A 17,451-nucleotide genomic window follows, 5' to 3' on the forward strand; every position below is an offset into this window, starting at 1 on the left:
ATGGTCAGTGAACACTACACACGCACACAGAATGCATTAACTGCTGCTAGGAGGGAAATGCTGTAAACTGCTTAGGATTGTTATTTAAACATTCCACCTGCCTGAGGAGTTCTTCCTAACTAAGCAGCATTTCAGTTTGAGAGGGAGGGAAGGGAAGGGAAGGGGAGGGGAGGGGAGCGGAGGGGAGGGGGGAGGGACGGAAAGGAAAGGAAAGGAAAGGAAAGGAAAGGAGGGGGGAGGGAGGGAGGAAGGGAGGAAGGGAGGTTTGGAGGATTGGCGGGCGTGGGGTGCTCCAGGAGCCAATTAACACAGCCTTTGGGGAGCTTCAGTAGTGATAGTCTCTGCGCATGCTCTGGAGAGTAGTGTCTCTTGTTCTTGGTCATTCTTGTGTCTTGTCCTTGGTGATTAGTGTCTCCTGTTCTGCGCAGCCTCAGTGCAGCCCTGGGACCCTCCACATCACCCAGTCTCCCAGGACGCTCCTCGCTTCCTTAGTGGGTTTGCTCTGGATCCTGCAAGAGGTCACTGCAGAACAATCCATTCAGGATCTCTAGGAAGGAATCCACCCAAGATCACTGGAGAGAAATCCACCCGAGATCACTGAAGGGACATCCACCCAATATCACTGGAGGGAAATCCACCCAAGATCACATGAGAGAGGCTGCCATCCCAGATCACCGAGCAGGAATCCTCCCAAGATCACTCTAGAGAACGCCAAACCAGATCTCTGGAGAGAAATCCACCCACGATCACTGGGGAGTAATGGCTGGGCAAGAGCCAGATGAGGTGAGGTGCCTCCTGAGTTATTTCTTTGGGGACAGAAGTAACTGCTGCTAACTGGGCCCAGACAGGACTGGTTAAACGTGTCCTTAATGACATGGGGCCTTTTTGTCCAGGTGTGCAGCACGTATAATTGTATTTATGGGAGAGGAAGCTGAGTGCTTCAACCAGAAACACTGTGCATAAGTTATAAGGTTGGTGAGTGGACCAATGGCCTACCAATGTAGTGATCACTACATTGGTAGTGAATAGTGAGCAGGAAATGATGGAGGTGGCAGAGGAGGAACATACAAGTGGAAAACCTGGCCAAGGGGCATTATAGATTGCCAGCACACCATGTACATTATTTATACTTACTTATAATCCCCAGTAAAGGAAGGTGAAGTTGGTGATTAATAGGGAGGGCTGATGGTACTGTAGCAAACCTAGGAAGTCTACAGAAACAAAACGCGGTCTCCCAGCCTCTCTGCTGTTGGCTTAAATAGTGACAATAAATGCACTGTTTGGCAACCACTCCCTCTGTCAAGGGGATGGGTGGGGTGTTGTGATATGATATGAGTCATTTATAACGTGCCTATACACAAGTGTTTCTAGGCACGACTAGACAAGGTAGGGAAGACAGAGGGAAGAAAAAACAAACAATCTTACTAGGCCTTGTGCCATTCAGATCATGCAAGTGCAGGGGGAGAGGGAGAGGAGAAGTGCTAGGGGGAGGGAAGAGGGAAGTGCAATCAGGGCAGCATTGCTCTAAGTAAGTGCAGCCATGGTAGCACGGCTCTGGGTAAGTGCAGGGAGGCTGGGTACTATAGGGTTACCAAGACTGCCCCTAAGTGCGCGGTGGGCCCGGAGACAGTGCAGGGGCTACTGGTCGTGGAGGAGCCTGGTGACCATTGAGATGCTGAAGGTAGCCAGGAAACCAGTCAGCACAGCAGACTGGTAGGTCAGCAGGGGAGAGAGAGAAAGCAGAAGCTTTCAGGTGGTCCGGCTCAGGTTTGAGAGGGGAAGGGAGGCCATTCCAGAGGGAGGCACCTGCAGGGGAGAGAGACCTAACCTACACTGTCTGCCTGGAGAAGCGTCTGACCCTCAGAGAGTTGGAGGTGGCGGAGCGAAGGTCTCAAGAATGAAGGTGTTTAGGAAGAGAGAGTTGGTTGTAGTGCGAGCCCTGGCCCCAGAAAGTCTTGTGGATGATGCAAAGGGTCTTGAACTTGATCATTGCAGCCACCGGGAGCCAGTGGAGAGATTTCAGGGCTGGGAAAATACAATCCGTGTGCTTGAGGCCAAGGACAATTCTCGCAGTCCTGTTCTGGATTAGTTGCAGAGGGCGATGAGTAGAAGAAGGCAGATTGTGAAAGAGGCTGTTGCAGTAGTCCAACCTAGAGCGAACCAGGGCTCCAGGGATAGTGAGCTTCTGGGGGAAAGTGAAACAAGGAAGAATCCCTCTGAGGAGGTGCAGCTGGTAGTGGGCCTTCTTTTCATGAAAGGTAAATCACATGTGATGTCATCAGTGATGTCATCAATGACATTTGTGATGTCATCTTTGATGTCCTGGGTGTTAGTCTTAGCAGTGCACGGTGGTGGCGTGAGTTATGGTTGCTTAGCTTACCATAACTGGCGAATTTCAGGGGGTTTTCGGTTTTACTTGGAACCATAACGTCCCTTTAACAAAGTTTTTTCATTGAATTTCATAGGTTTTTATTAGTGCAACTTAAACATAACGCCCCCTTAACAAAGTTTTCTCATTGAATTTTATAGGTTTTTATTAGTGCAACTTAACCATAACGTCCCCTTGACAAAGTTTGTTCATTGAATTTCATAGGTTTTTATTAGTGCTACTTAACCATAATGTCTACGAACATCTGACTTCATTGCAGACCTTCCGGAGGGTGCCACATGACCATATGCTGGCGCGCGGCATGATGACGTATCCGAGAACCCGTACGCACTTCACAATAAGATCTGTGCTTCGCAGACAGTTCGGAACTGCATTTTCTACTGATCTAGGAACTTTCAACTTCAAAATTTCCCTTGTACAGCTCCAACACCTATTCCTACTCATCCATTAACAATCAAGTACACAGTACATAGTTTTTGCAAAAGTGCTATTTTTCTTAAGATAGAATCAGCTGATGCCATCCCTCCTCCCCAAGAGACCCCACCACTGCTGAAATCAAGGAGCATGTGAAACACTGCCCCCTACCTTAGAAAGAAAACACGCGCAACATTTCCCCTGTCTACGTGCCCCTCCATATTAGTGTTTGGTGCCTCTTCCCTCATTTCCCTCCCCACCTTTCATTCCAAGCTCTCCGCCAGAGAAAAATGCATCCAAAAACAAAATAAATGTTCCTTTAGGAACCACCTTTCACAGTTAAAAAATAGAACTAAAAAATAAAAGTATAGACTCCATCTACTTTATATTTCTCAGTAAAGTACATAGACTCAATAAGATTTTCCAACATTTCCATTTGCATTTTGTGTTATGCTAATGGAAATATTGTGGCGTTCATCCTCCGTTCCAGGGACTGGAACAGTGGATATGAAGCCAGCAGCCCAAGTTATCAGCCCAAACAAAGCAAGGGTGTATAACAAGGTCTCTGGACCATTATCCCCCCATTCCAGCCCCTGAAATGGGGGATGAAGGCCATTAGCAGCCTAGGTTCCCAAAGCAGGATTCCTGGGTACTAAAAAAGAGGATTTTTCTTCCTACACCGGGATGCCTGTGGCCTGTGGCATCCCGGTGTAGGAAGGAAAATCCTTTTCCAATATGGCCACCATGGAAAGGGAAGGTGGGGGTTCCATACAGGGCTCCTCTTCGCTTTCCATGGCAGCCTGCAGAAGGCAAAAGAGAACCCTATGACCATATTACAACGAGCACATTTTTCTTCCATTTGAAATCTATCCTAATTTCGAATAATTTTACCACAAAGCCAGTCCCAGGTGGACATGGCCACTTAAATCTTATGTTTTGTCCCTTGTGGTCATGGCCAGTAGCCAGATTGTCCGGATCATGACCTTATTCCATGACCCAGACAATCTGGCCACTGTCCATGGCCACAGGCTACCCCTCAGTCACTAAAGGTATACAGCTATTTTTTGTAGCTACATTATGGCACTTGTCAAAAAATAAAACACTGGCACATTTCCAAAACCATGCTTGTAGGTCCTTGCCAATGCTCCTTACGCAGGTTTGCTGGAAATCCACCCATGTTTTATTTTTTCAAAAGTGTTAAATGTATGCACATACAATCGTCATATAACCTAGCCCCCACTTGACAAAATCCATTCAGATTTTACTAAAACATTTATATCTAGATATATAATCTTTTTGCAAACCTTTGTGTAGATTTGTCAAATGGCACCACATTTATAAGCCTTTACAATATTTTGGGACCCCCCCCTCTAATTTTGCTCCCTCTTGACAGAATCCCAACAAACTTTGCAAAAACATTTATATCTAGATCTATTATCAGTTTGCCAAAAGAAGTGTAGATCCGTCAAATGGCACCTCATTTATAAGCCATTACATTATTTTGGGACCCACCTTCTAATTTTCCCCCCTCATGACAGAATCCCACCAAACTTTGTAAACTAATTCGGAATCAGGTCAGAAATATCCCATCTCATCCTCATCACCCCTCACCTCCCCAGAGATTATTTGATAAGTTTGACAAGTGTAATGCTCAGAAAATATTATTGTCCCGAAGGTTCGGACATGTGTTTTTATGCACCGTACCTTAGTTTTCCTCTTTTCTACACATGCGAAATCTAGCAGCAGGGCGCAGCCATCTTGTGCTAATCTTATCCGTTGCTGCATCGCCCTAAGGTGAACTTCCCTGGCGGCACTAAATCATATGCCCCGCCCCTGAGCCTCACATCACCAAACCTACTGATATTCTCCACCTTTCTCGGTGACGTTCCTGGGCAGCGTAGCCAAACGCGCCCACTCATCACCTACGTGACGTGACGCAGAACCCAAAAATCAACACACATCGTTACAACACAGCACGTCATAATTCGGAATATGAAACCGTACTTTATAAGGAAACAACAAAACTGTACAATTTGTAAAGTACTTTTATTTCACAATAAATGCTCAGAGAACATCCGATATGCCATATTCAATCAAATTGGAAATGTGTTTCTTCGCTCGCGATCCGAAAATGTTTATCGTGAGTCACACGTTGTTCTTTTTGCGTACACAAGGTGTTTGTTTTGGGCAAAGGAAGCGCTTGGGTCGCACAGTGAATTCCAGGGCTTGTGCATCAACTTGGGGCTAGACCACCATAAAGGATGTTATGTTGCTCCTAATCGCTAGTGCAGTGTTAGGGCATATGGGCCTTTGGCGATCGTCCCAAAAAAGAGTCAAATATATCCAGTTGTTCACAAGTATCTGCAGTTGCCGGCTGAAGAACCCGTCAGTTGACTTCTAGAATCTATGACAATCGAAGAATGGCAGGATGTACCCGTTTTGAAAACATAATAGAAATGTGTCTCAGTAGCCGATCTTTATTACAATTTATCTATTGACTTATTAATTCGGCATAGAGTTTAAACTAATGATTAACACAGACATGAAACAATGTCGAGAGAAAACAACATGTAAAGTAGTACAAAATTTGCATCTGAGGACATTGCTATGTAGTATGTTCAACTCTAAATGGGATACGGAAGCTGATGCTACAATTCGAGGTGCTCATAGATGGCATTTTAATGAAATATTAGCTTTGAACCTGGGAGAACCGAGTAGTGGTCTACATGCATCTCAATTCTGGCATGCCCATGTGGGCGGTAGAAAGAACATTACACACAAAGGTTATACTTGCGTTTCATTGCAATATGCCTCACAGAACAAACAAGTCGAATTTAACCCAGAAATAATGGTCAGATAATGATAAATTGATGCTCGTTCGGGTATAAAATCGTAAAAATCAAACTTACATTATATTCGCCATTTCCATTCTCTTGGCGTAACTCAGACCGTAACGCAAACTCGTTCGCACCAATGATTTTTCATAAACTGAATTTACATGTTCCTTAGTCCAGTTTTGGAATGCATAACCTTATCATATCTTTCATTATTACACCTCTCCTTTCATTCAATTCCTTTCGGAATGGTCCCTTTCTCTCAAGGTAAAAAAACAATTGAACCTTATATTCTGTGTCCGATGCGTGGGCTTCCTTAGCTCGCAAGCGAAAATTCAAAGCTGGTGACCTTCACTCAGAATCAACATACATTCTTAGTTTGCAACAACTTGGCTCACCGCATCCATGAGAACTGTAATTGTGATGCATGTGCACAATAGGAAAAATGTGGGGGCTGTCCTTGCTCGATGATCGTGGCGCTGCTAAGGGGTAGGGAAACTTTGCAATGACAGAATGCGCCCTACTCCAACATTGAAGTAGAGGGTACACAAAAAAGAGTCAAAGGGCCTCATTACGACTTTGGAGGTAGCCATGGCGCCATGGCTGCCTCCAAAATCTGGTCCGGGTCTGGGTTCCCTGAATGGGGAATTACCAGGCCATTCCGAGTTTGGAGGGCCCGGTAATTCCTCCTTCAGGGAACCCGGGCCCGGTCCTTCTCCATTCCCATTTGAGTCCCCATAGGGCTCAATGGGAATGGGTGCGGGAGCTAACAACGGGCCGATTACGACCGGCCTGTTGTTAGCTCCCTGGTTCCCTTGCGTTTGGTCTGGTAAAACCAGACGTCCAGAGTGGGTCCTGCAAGGGGACCTCGTAATAGTGCAGAGTGGGTTTAACAGCGCCGGCACCATTACCGGCGCCGTTAAACCCATTCCGCACTTCTTATAATGAGGCCCGAAAGTGTTTCTAGCAATAGCCCCATCTATGCTTAGGTCACAGACTCCTTCACATATGTAGCCTAGGTCTCATCCCTTTTGTGGGATTGTAAGGCAATTGTAAAAACTGGAATAGTTGAAAAAAAATGAACAAAGAGGATACATTTTAACAGATAAATTGGATGCTTTATTTGGACACTTCTTAAAAACATTGTTGATCAAAAAAACAGATGGTAATCATTTGTACCTGGATTTGAACTGTTCCACAAGCTCTGTTTTAGGTGGACAGGGCACGCTGGCAATGTTTTCTGACAATGTATGTGTACTCGGAACAAAATCGCACGCAATTCCATGATTTTACATCTCCATCCCTTGAATGCCGAAATGCAATCTCTTTGGCTTGTACTTTAGGCACATATTGTGGAACACCTCCAAATCTACTGTGTGACAAAATGCTGTGAGTCCCGTCAGATCTATTGAGAGTTTTATAAAAGACAATCTTCTCAAGTGCTTTGTGTGGAGGCGAGGATGGAATCAACCACTTCTTCTTCCGTTCCTGCACAGGACTGTTCACAAACATCCTAATTGTTTGGACTTTTGCGACAAAAAAACACCTGTTTTTTGCTTCTTGCAGCCATATCCCATCCCATCCTCATCACCTCTCACCTCCCCAGAGATTATTTAATAAGTTTGACAGGTGCAATGTTGTGTTTTTTAATATGTTTTTACCGCGATGTGCACGGACACCGGACGCAAATTGAAGATGGTGGGCGTTTCCAAAAATCTGACGCACTTCACGCTTCACCCCAACCAATCAGAGAGCACATCACATGTCCGTAGACATGACGCAAGCCGATTAACCAATCGGTGTCTTCTCCGTGGAGCGAACAGGGAAGTGCGTCCGCGGAGCGGTCATAGATATCACTAATTTTTTGTGACCTACTTTTTGGTAGTTTTAAAAAAAAACTACTGGATGGATTTTCACCAAATTTACAAAATCACGCTTTCGCGACCAAGGCGCTGCTCCGGCCGCAAATTTGGTGAAAATCCATCCAGCGGTTTTGGCTGTAGGCATGCACAAATTTGTTTCTCCATTCAGTCTATGGATAAAAAAGAAATTTTGGGACCCCCCTACAACTTTGCCCCCCCTGGACCAAACCTCACCAAACATTGCAATAATATTCAGAGTGGGCCATATACTTATTTTGCAAAGTTTGGTGTGGATTCGTCCAGGGAGAGTGAAGTTATAAGCAACCCAAAAAGTGCTCTTCCTATGGGATTAGCAACTTAACCATAACTACACAGCCAGTTCCGTTGCTGTGTAATATATGTGTGAAAGTGTGTTTGTATGTTCAGGGTTGGCTCCAGCCCCATGACTGTTGGTGTGCTGAAATGTTGGCCCGAGGTTGGTATACCAGTCGTGGGTGCACTGACGATAGTGAAATATGACCAACCCCACCCATTCATCCTGCACGGAGCGGGGTCTGGCCCTGTGTTATAAGTATTGGTGGTTTCGGGGGATTGCTGATTGCCGCGATTTTTGGAATATAGGAAGTTAGGACACAATACAGCATACACAATGCTACAACATAGATTTAAAGTCTGATTTTTCAGCCTATGTCACCTTTTAGTCCTCTCCTAGAGCAAATCCATTGTGCTATTTTTATGTTTGAATTCCAGGTTCTGCACTTAGAGTACCTATACTGTGGCTGCGACAATATGAAGACAAATTGGTAACTTTTGTGGTTGGTGCTCTAGTATTGTGCGATCCCCAGAGGAAAATATAGTCAATTTACCAATCTGTTTTGATTTGTTTATTTTACAGATTGTCAATTACTTCATGTATTTGATTCATACATTAGGGTGTTACTGCATCCTTAATTCAATCTTGCATTATGTATTTGATTCATACATGTGTATAAAGTTTCTTCTTTTCAATCATTAGATAACACATATGTACAGTTTCACATTGGTTGCATTATCTCCCAACACGTGTTTCCCCACAGTTGTGACTGTGGTTCTTCAGGAGAGATTCTAAGCTCAAGAATAATTAAAAAAGAAAAATCATAAGAAAAATAAAAATGAAAAAGCATTCTCTTAAAAATCCCCAACATGTCCTTTTATATGAAAAAGAGGACCTAAATAGGTGAATTAGTATATGCGAGTCCACTTACCCTTATTTCTGTTTTTTGGATCTCGGTTTTAACAAATGTGCTTGAGTTATAAATATATTTCCATTCTCCTTTTCTCGTAATTGTATTTATGATTTTCTCAGCTAATCTGTAAAAGGGTGCCTGTATTAGATATCCTGATAAGAGATCGTTTATTCTGATTTGTTACCTAAGAAATATGGGTTTTGGAAGGTTTTTTAAGGGAGACTTGTAGTGATAAGAATGATAGCTAGTCTCCCCATATATTATAGTCATAACCTATGACAGAATTTCAGTCTAGGATTACTTTATATCTTAGAGGATACAAGTAAATAGATGCAGTAGTTAAGGATGCTAAATAATGGCTAGGGAAGAGAAAGGAGTTAGAGATTCAGGGTTAGAGCATTACCTTGCAAATTCTTATATTCTTCTCCTCCCGCGATAAGGTACGATATCCTTTGCGCCTTCACGATCCGAGATGGGTCTAACCTAGATGTTTACTGCTTTATATACGGCGATCAACGTGGCGCGGGAGGACGTCATCGTGTATGTGTGACGTGATGACGTCATGCGCATCTACGCATATGCCGGCCATTTTATGATCATAGATCGACCGATTGACTTACTATTTGTTTTTGTAGGTTTAGTGGATTTCGGCATGCATGATTTTTTTAAAGTATGTTTTTTTACCAAAAAAGTTTGTGTTGAAATTAAATTTGAAACTAAAATTGAAACAATATCATGTAATTGCTCGGGTGCCTACAGATGATTTCTGTGGGTCCGTCAAAACACAAAAATGTTCATAAAAGGTGAGTGCAGATTTTATACGGAATATATAACAGTTCAAAAGACCAAATTAATCTACAAACGAGATTCAAATAATAAAAATGAGTGGCATGTAGCCCGGCTAAGATACAGCAAGTTAATTTTCTCAGTCTATTCTCAAAGCCAATATGTCATCTCTGGTTCTGTGTTTAAACCAGTGTGACAAGTGTCCAGGAGGCAAATCCATTTTTATTCTTTTCATTGCAGTATCAATTCCCTGTTTCCTCCTCTTTCTGGTATATCAACTTTTTCAATACCACAAAATTTGATGTCCTTAATGTCTTATTGGCTATGTACTTGAGTAAAATGAGTGGCCATCGGATACCTGGCATCTCTAGTTTTGATTGCTCTGAAGTGTTCCAAAATTCGCGTCTTCAATTCCCTGATTGTGCTTCCAATATATTGTTTGCCACATATGCATTGTATTGTGTAGATAACATATTTGCTTCTACAATTTATGAATTGTTTGATGTCTTGCATTTTTCCAGTTGGTAATTTAATTCGTTTGGTACCATTGAGCGTTTGACTGCAAATAGTGCATTTGCTGCATCTGTAGGATCCCGTTGGTGCCGGCACTTTTAAGAAATCACTGAGGTTGTTTTTACTTTGGCTACTAAAATTGCTAGGACTACATTTTTGCTTAAGAGTCAGAGCTTTTCTGAATACCATTGTTGGTTTATCTTCAATGTATTTGTACAAGGTTTCATCTGTTTGTAAGATATTCCAATGCTTGTTTAGTATTTTCTTATATTAATTATTTCACAACTGAATGTAGTAATGAAGTGTGTTTGTCAATTTTTATTCTTAATTCTTCGTTTGTCAGTCAAGAGGCTGGGACTAGATACCTTTTCTGCTTTTCTTATTGCATGATTTAGGGAATCCTCTTTGTATCCTCTTTGTAAGAAAGTTTATTTTAATTCAGTTAGATGTGTTTGGTACTTGGTTTCCAGGCTGCAATTTCTCGATAGGGGATATTCCTTATGGTGTGTTTTACATGGTTGCTCTGTGCATGTAGTTTATTGTTGACAGCTGTTGGTTTAATATAGAGATCTGTTAATATCTTTTCTCCATCCATAAACAAGAACAAGAAACGGCCATGGGAGCCAGGTTTGCTCCTCCATATGCAAATCTGTTCATGGGCCATTTTGAATGAAACCACGCATGGCACCACAAAGCATTCACAGAGAACAAAAAATCGCCTATTGAGGCCACTACATCGGTGATGTACTCATGATTTGGAACGGGAACAAACCGAGTCTTCATGAATATATTGCCCATCTCAACAACAACAAGTACAACATCAAATTTACAAACAAAGTCAGCACAGAATCTATAGAATTTCGAGACTTACAACTTTACACAGATGGAGAAAAGATATTAACAGATCTCTATATTAAACCAACAGCTGTCAACAATAAACTACATGCACAGAGCAACCATGTAAAACACACCATAAGGAATATCCCCTATCGAGAAATTGCAGCCTGGAAACCAAGTACCAAACACATCTAACTGAATTAAAATAAACTTTCTTACAAAGAGGATACAAAGAGGATTCCCTAAATCATGCAATAAGAAAAGCAGAAAAGGTATCTAGTCCCAGCCTCTTGACTGACAAACGAAGAATTAAGAATAAAAATGGACAAACACACTTCATTACTACATTCAGTAGTGAAATAATTAATATAAGGAAAATACTAAACAAGCTTGGAATATCTTACAAACAGATGAAACCTTGAACAGATACATTGAAGATAAACCAACAATGGTATTCAGAAAAGTGCCGACTCTTAAGCAAAAATTGAGTCCTAGCCATCTTAGCAGCCAAAGTAAAAACAACCTCAGTGATTTCTTAAAAGTGCCGGCACCAACGGGATCCTACAGATGCAGCAAATGCACTATTTGCAGTCAAATGCTCAATGGTACCAAACAAATTAAATTACCAACTGGAAAAATGCAAGCCATCAAACAATTCATAAATTTTAGAAGCAAATATGTTATCTACGCAATACAATGCATATGTGGCAAACAATATATTGGAAGCACAATCAGGGAATTGAAGACGCGAATTTTGGAACACTTCAGAGCAATCAAAACTAGAGATGCCAGGTATCCGATGGCCACTCATTTTACTCAAGTACATAGCCAATCAGACATTAAGGACATCAAATTTTGTGGTATTGAAAAAGTTGATATACCAGAAAGAGGAGGAAACAAAGAATTGATACTCCGAAGAAAAGAATAAAAATGGATTTGCCTCCTGGACACTTGTCACACTGGTTTAAACACAGACCAGAGATGACATATTGGCTTGGCTATGATCATAAAATGGCCGTCATACGCGTAGACGCGCATGACGTCATCACGTCATGCATACGCAATGACGTCATCCCGCGCCACGCTAATCGCCGTATAAAAAGCAGTAAACATCTAGGTTAGATCCATCTCGGATCGTGAAGGTGCAAAGGCAATCGTACCTTATCGCGGGAGGAGAAGAATATAAGAATTTTGCGAGGTAATGTTCTAACCCTGAATCTCTAACTCCTTTCTCTTCCCTAGCCATTATTTAGCATCCTTAACTAGTGCATCTATTTACTTGTATCCTCTAAGATATACAGTAATCCTAGACTGAAATTCTGTCATAGGTTATAACTATAAGATATGGGGAGACTAGCTATCATCCTTATCACTACGAGTCTCCCTTAAAAAAACTTCCAAAACCCATATTTCTTAGGTAACAAATCAGAATAAACGATCTCTTATCAGGATAGCTAATATATGCACCCTTTTACAGATTTGCTGAGAAAATCATGAATACAATTACGAGAAAAGGAGAATGGAAATATATTGATAACTCAAGCAACTTTGTTAAAACCGAGATCCAAAAAACAGAAATAAGGGTAAGTGGACTCACATATACTAATTCACCTATTTAGGTCCTCTTTTTCATATAAAAAGACATGTTTGACATTATTAAGAGAATGCTTTTTCATTTTTTATTTTTCTTATGATTTTTCTTTTTTAATTTTTCTTGAGCTTAAAATCTCTCCTGAAGAACCACAGTCACAACTGTGGGGAAACACGTGTTGGGAGATTATGCAACCAATGTGAAACTGTACATACATGTTATCTAATGATTGAAAAGAAGAAACTGTATACACATGTATGAATCAAATACATAATGCAAGATTGAATTAAGGACGCAGTAACACCCTAATGTATGAATCAAATACATGAAGTAATTGACAATCTGTAAAATAAACAAATCAAAACAGATTGGTAAATTGACTATATTTTCCTCTGGGGATCGCACAATACTAGAGCACCAACCACAAAAGTTACCAATGCTACAACATAGGCAATGTTACAAGGTAGGACAACGTATAACATACACAATGCTATAACATAGGTAATGTTATAAGATGTTTGTAAATGTCAATTAATAAAAAATGCCATGTAGCAAAACAGTCAGTGCATACTCTAGGTTGACTTCCTTTCATCTAAATTTCTATTCATGAGGATTTTCTGGAGGGTTAGTGGCACTTTTTTGCCATTCTGGGGGGTCAGCAGAATTTGAGGGGATCAATCAAGACCCCAGCAGACCCCCACGTGCATGTCAGCTACAGACTCGGGCAACGCCGGGTGGTATGGCTAGTGACATCATAAACTCGAGCTCCACCTTCATTGTCTATCAGATTCACTGAGAACCTTTGGATGGGATATAGTCCACCAGTCAATAGCTACTCATTGATAATTTTAATTTTCCCCATTGAATTTCTTGTTTTCGAAAAATACTGCATCAAATAGCAAAAGTGAATTTCATGGCCAGGTCTCATCTGTTCATGTATGGGGGCATAGACGACTCGATTTGCACTCAATATTGCACATGTAAGCCCATGTAGGATTCTCACATCAAGTACATTTTTTCCATGTCTCTCTTCTGATTGGTGAAGGCTCACAAGCGTGGCTTCTCACAAGATCACCCAGTGAGTTTGTGAGCAGGTTGTAAAACGAGGATTAACAGCTCTGTGGTAGATCTATTGATGTTTAGGCTGTACGATGACACAAAATAATAAAGTGTACTTCTGCTTCTTTCAACAGAGAACAAGCAGACATCAAATGACGCATGCTGGGGAGAAGTCCTACGAGTGCACGCAATGTGATATGCACTTTAATCACACAACAAAGCTGAGAAGGCATCAGAGATCCCACACAGGGGAAAGACCTTTCAAGTGCTCGGAGTGTGAGAAAAGCTTCACTCAGAGCTCACATCTAACCCGCCATCAGCAGAGCCATACTGGGAGGCGACCATACCAGTGTACAGAGTGTGAGAAAAGCTTCACTCAGAGATCAAATCTGCAGACACATCAGAAGATCCATAGTATCCATAGTGCAAAGCGATCATACCAGTGTACAGAGTGTGAGAAAAGCTTCAATTATAGCTCACATCTGCAGCAGCATCAGAGGATCCATACTGGGGTGCGACCATACCAGTGTACGGAGTGTGAGAAAAGCTTCACTAACAGCTCAGGTCTGCAGCAGCATCAGAACATCCATACTGGGGAGAGACCATACCAGTGCTTAGAGTGTGATAAAAGTTTCACTCAGAGCTCAAATCTGTACCTGCATCAGAAAATCCATACTGGGGAGAGACCATACCAGTGTACAGAGTGTGAGAAAAGCTTCACTCATAAGTCAGACCTGTACAGGCATCAGAAGATCCATACTGGGGAGCGACCCTACCAGTGTACAGAGTGTGAGAAAAGATTCCCTCAGAGCTCGCATCTGCAGCTGCATCAGAAGATCCATACTGGGGAATGACCATACCAGTGTACAGAGTGTGAGAAAAGCTTCACTAACAGCTCACATCTGCAGCAGCATCAGAGGATCCATACTGGGGAGCGACCCTACCAGTGTACAGAGTGTGGGAAAAGCTTCACTCATAAGTCAGACCTGTACAGGCATCAGAAGATCCATAGTGGGGAGTGACCATACCAGTGCTCAGAATGTGTGAAAAGCTTCACTTGTAGCTCCGATCTGCACAAGCCTGAAAGGTTCCATACTGAAGAGAGATCCCATCAATGCACAGAATCCTAGAAAAGCGTCAAGGACCCCTCCATCCTGAGCAGTCATCCAAGTATCCATACAGGGGGGCGACGTTACCAGTGCTCAGAGTGTGTGAAAAGCTTCACTAAAAGCTCACATCTGCAAAAGCATCAGAGGATGCATACAGCGGGGAAACCCTATGAGTGCAGGGAATGTGATAAGCACTTTAATCTTGCATCATGCCTGATGACTCACTAGCGATCCCACACTGAAAAGAAAGCAGTGTGCAGAGTGTGTGAAACGCTTTACTCTGAGCTCAGATATGCAGACGCTTCAGAGAATCCATACTGTGGGGAAGCCCTATCATTGTACAGAGTGCACGGAAAGCTTCAGTTTCCATTCAGCACTGAGCAGACATTAAAGGATCAATCCAGAGGTGAAGCCCTATGAGTTCACAGAACGGGCCTCATCACAAGTTGGGCTGTAGCCCTTAAATGCAGTGGTAACGGTATTACCGCCGCATTTAAGGGCTGGCCCTATCACGAGTTGGGCGCTAAATCGGCTGTTTTACCTCCAGCTTTTTTCTGGAGGTGAAAATCCCTATTTTCGGCTGTATTACAGCCAGCTGTATTAGCCGTATTAGCACCGAAAATTCCCCATTGGATCCAATGGACCCATTCAGTAATGGGGATTTACCGTTTAGGCCCAACCTGTGATCCGGTGGTAATACCACCGGACCGGTCTGTGCTAGGGCTATTACAGTGGGCGGTATTACAGCCGGGAATACAGCCAAACTCGTGATGAGGCCCAATGTGGTAAGCACTTTGATCATGCATCAAACCTGATGTCTCATAAGAGATTCCAGACTGGATTGAAACCCTATCAGTGTACACAGTGTGAGAAGAGCTTCACTCTACAATCAACTCTGACTGGCCATAATAAGATACATACTGGGAAGCGGCCATACCAGGGCTCAGAGTGTGCGAATAACTTCACTCGTATATCGAGTCTGATCGAAGGCTCCATACTAGAGACTGACCATACTAGTGCACAGAGTGAGAGAAGCTTCATTCATATAGTTAAAAGGCAAGTATATGTTGGGCAAGGACTTCCAAAACAATGGTGAACCATTTATTGTAAATATAATCAAGAGATATTGTGCACAGAGAACATGTACATTCCTAACAGTTCCACAAGTGGTCCATCCGAAGCTGGAGGCGATATAGGGGGGAAAAAGTATGATTCCCTTCCAACCACTGTTCCATTTCCTGATCATTATCTGATCTTTTGGGAATCTTGGAATTCATGCATAAGCAGCACTGCTGCACACTCCTGTGGTCCAAGCACTCAGCGCCAGGATACCTTTTGTGTGAATGTTGCATGCTATAAATATGTTGAATAGAACTGTTCATAGGTTAAGCATCCACAGTGAATATCTAGTGATAACCTGCATGGTACATGCACCATTCACAGTACGATAGCTCGGCAAGTTGGCCAACTGCTGCAGAAATGTACAGGTTGGATATCAATTCCCCGCTAAAGCCTGATGACAAGTGTAAGGCGGTCTGCAGCAGTCACCCACCTCAACAGTATCCTGTACTTGTTACTACACTATTATATGGTTAGGGTTTATTCTCCACTGCTGTTCCTAATCCTTTTTCTTCTATTTAAATGTACCTTGAATACCACAATCTGATAATACTATGCAGTTTTCTAGTAATTACATATAATAATTGGTGTGATTGATTGTGTATTACACATGGAAATCAGGTCCTCAACTAGGGTGTTAGTTCTATTGTTGGTTTAATTATTCATCTTTTAAATGTATTTTGTATGCTGCAATTTGATGCTGTTTCACTTTATAGCCACTTATGAATTATGATTCTCAGTGTGATTACCCGTTCTAATATGGCCTCATTATGCGTTTGGCGGTGTGGCCAAAAACTGTGGTAACAGAGTTACCACTGCATTACTGCTGCATTAATGCAGCGCCAAACTATGGGTTTGGAAGTAAGATGGAGGGAAAACCTCCAGCAAAATGCTGTAGATAATCCCACCACTTTACCACTGAATAACAGCCATTTTGGCAGAATTAGCGCTGGTGGAATTATCGTTGGTGGTAATTCCACCGAAATCCCCATAGAGTCACATGGACTCCAGAAATGGGGACTAACACTGCCATACTACCACTTGTAATCTGGCGGTAATTCTGCCAGACCAAGTGGCGGTAAATGTAAATACATTTGGTGGTATCTCCGTGGATTTACCACCAAGATAACAACAAATTCATAATGAGGTCCATGTCTTATGACTTTTCTTCTGTCTTTTTATCGTTATGTGTCATGATTTTAAAATCTTTTATTCAATGCACTTTATTTCTGTTCTTTACTTTTATGGTTACTTAAAACCAAAATAAAGTTTTAAGAAGAAGATCTGTTTTTCATCAAGAGAAACGAGCTGTAGCCACCAGAGGCGCTATCGAACATCTCGTATACCGCTTGCCTGTGTGATACTCCTTTACCTTTGAAATGTAATCACAATTTGAATGTGATATTGATTAATAGACATCAGTCACTGGCCACTAATATGAGCCACTTTTTACATGCTTTTACTATTGCGTTAATGGGCGCCGCCAGGGGCCTTATATGTCTGGTAATGTCACTCTCGTCTGTGCTATCAGTTTGTTGATGATGACTCCATTAATATTAGTTCTCAGCCGTTTCTGGAAACCTGCTTGATATTTTGTAATGATGTTATTAGTATTAGGCCAGCTAGGTGTCTCCTTTAAATGGAATAATGCAAGAACTTGCATCTAGAAAGGTTATTGGCCTGTAGCTGCTAGCCTGTAACTATTGGCCTGT

At 42.2% G+C, this 17,451-nt stretch overlaps 1 protein-coding gene across 1 annotated transcript; it reads left to right on the plus strand.

Annotated features, from left to right (window-relative positions):
• The first annotated feature begins 455 nt into the window (after positions 1-455).
• Positions 456-17,014, plus strand: LOC138489398 (zinc finger protein 436-like). The gene is made up of 2 exons (XM_069617118.1): positions 456-783; positions 13,646-17,014. The coding sequence occupies exons 1-2, from the start codon at positions 760-762 to the stop codon at positions 14,363-14,365; spliced, it is 744 nt and encodes a 247-aa protein (XP_069473219.1). The 5' UTR covers positions 456-759; the 3' UTR covers positions 14,366-17,014.
• The last annotated feature ends 437 nt before the right edge of the window (positions 17,015-17,451 follow it).

This window comes from Ambystoma mexicanum, chromosome 9 (genome assembly GCF_040938575.1).
Source record: "Ambystoma mexicanum isolate Mex_15411 chromosome 9, UKY_AmexF1_1, whole genome shotgun sequence".
In the NCBI taxonomy this organism is placed as follows: Eukaryota; Metazoa; Chordata; class Amphibia; order Caudata; family Ambystomatidae; genus Ambystoma; species Ambystoma mexicanum.

What these genes read in the sequence shown, in the direction of transcription:
- LOC138489398 (XM_069617118.1), top strand. Translation starts at nt 760, where the DNA reads ATGGCTGGGCAAGAGCCAGATGAG. An exon ending in CTGGGCAAGAGCCAGATGAG is followed by an intron (nt 784 to 13,645) that starts GTGAGGTGCCTC and finishes TTCTTTCAACAG; the next exon opens with AGAACAAGCAGACATCAAAT.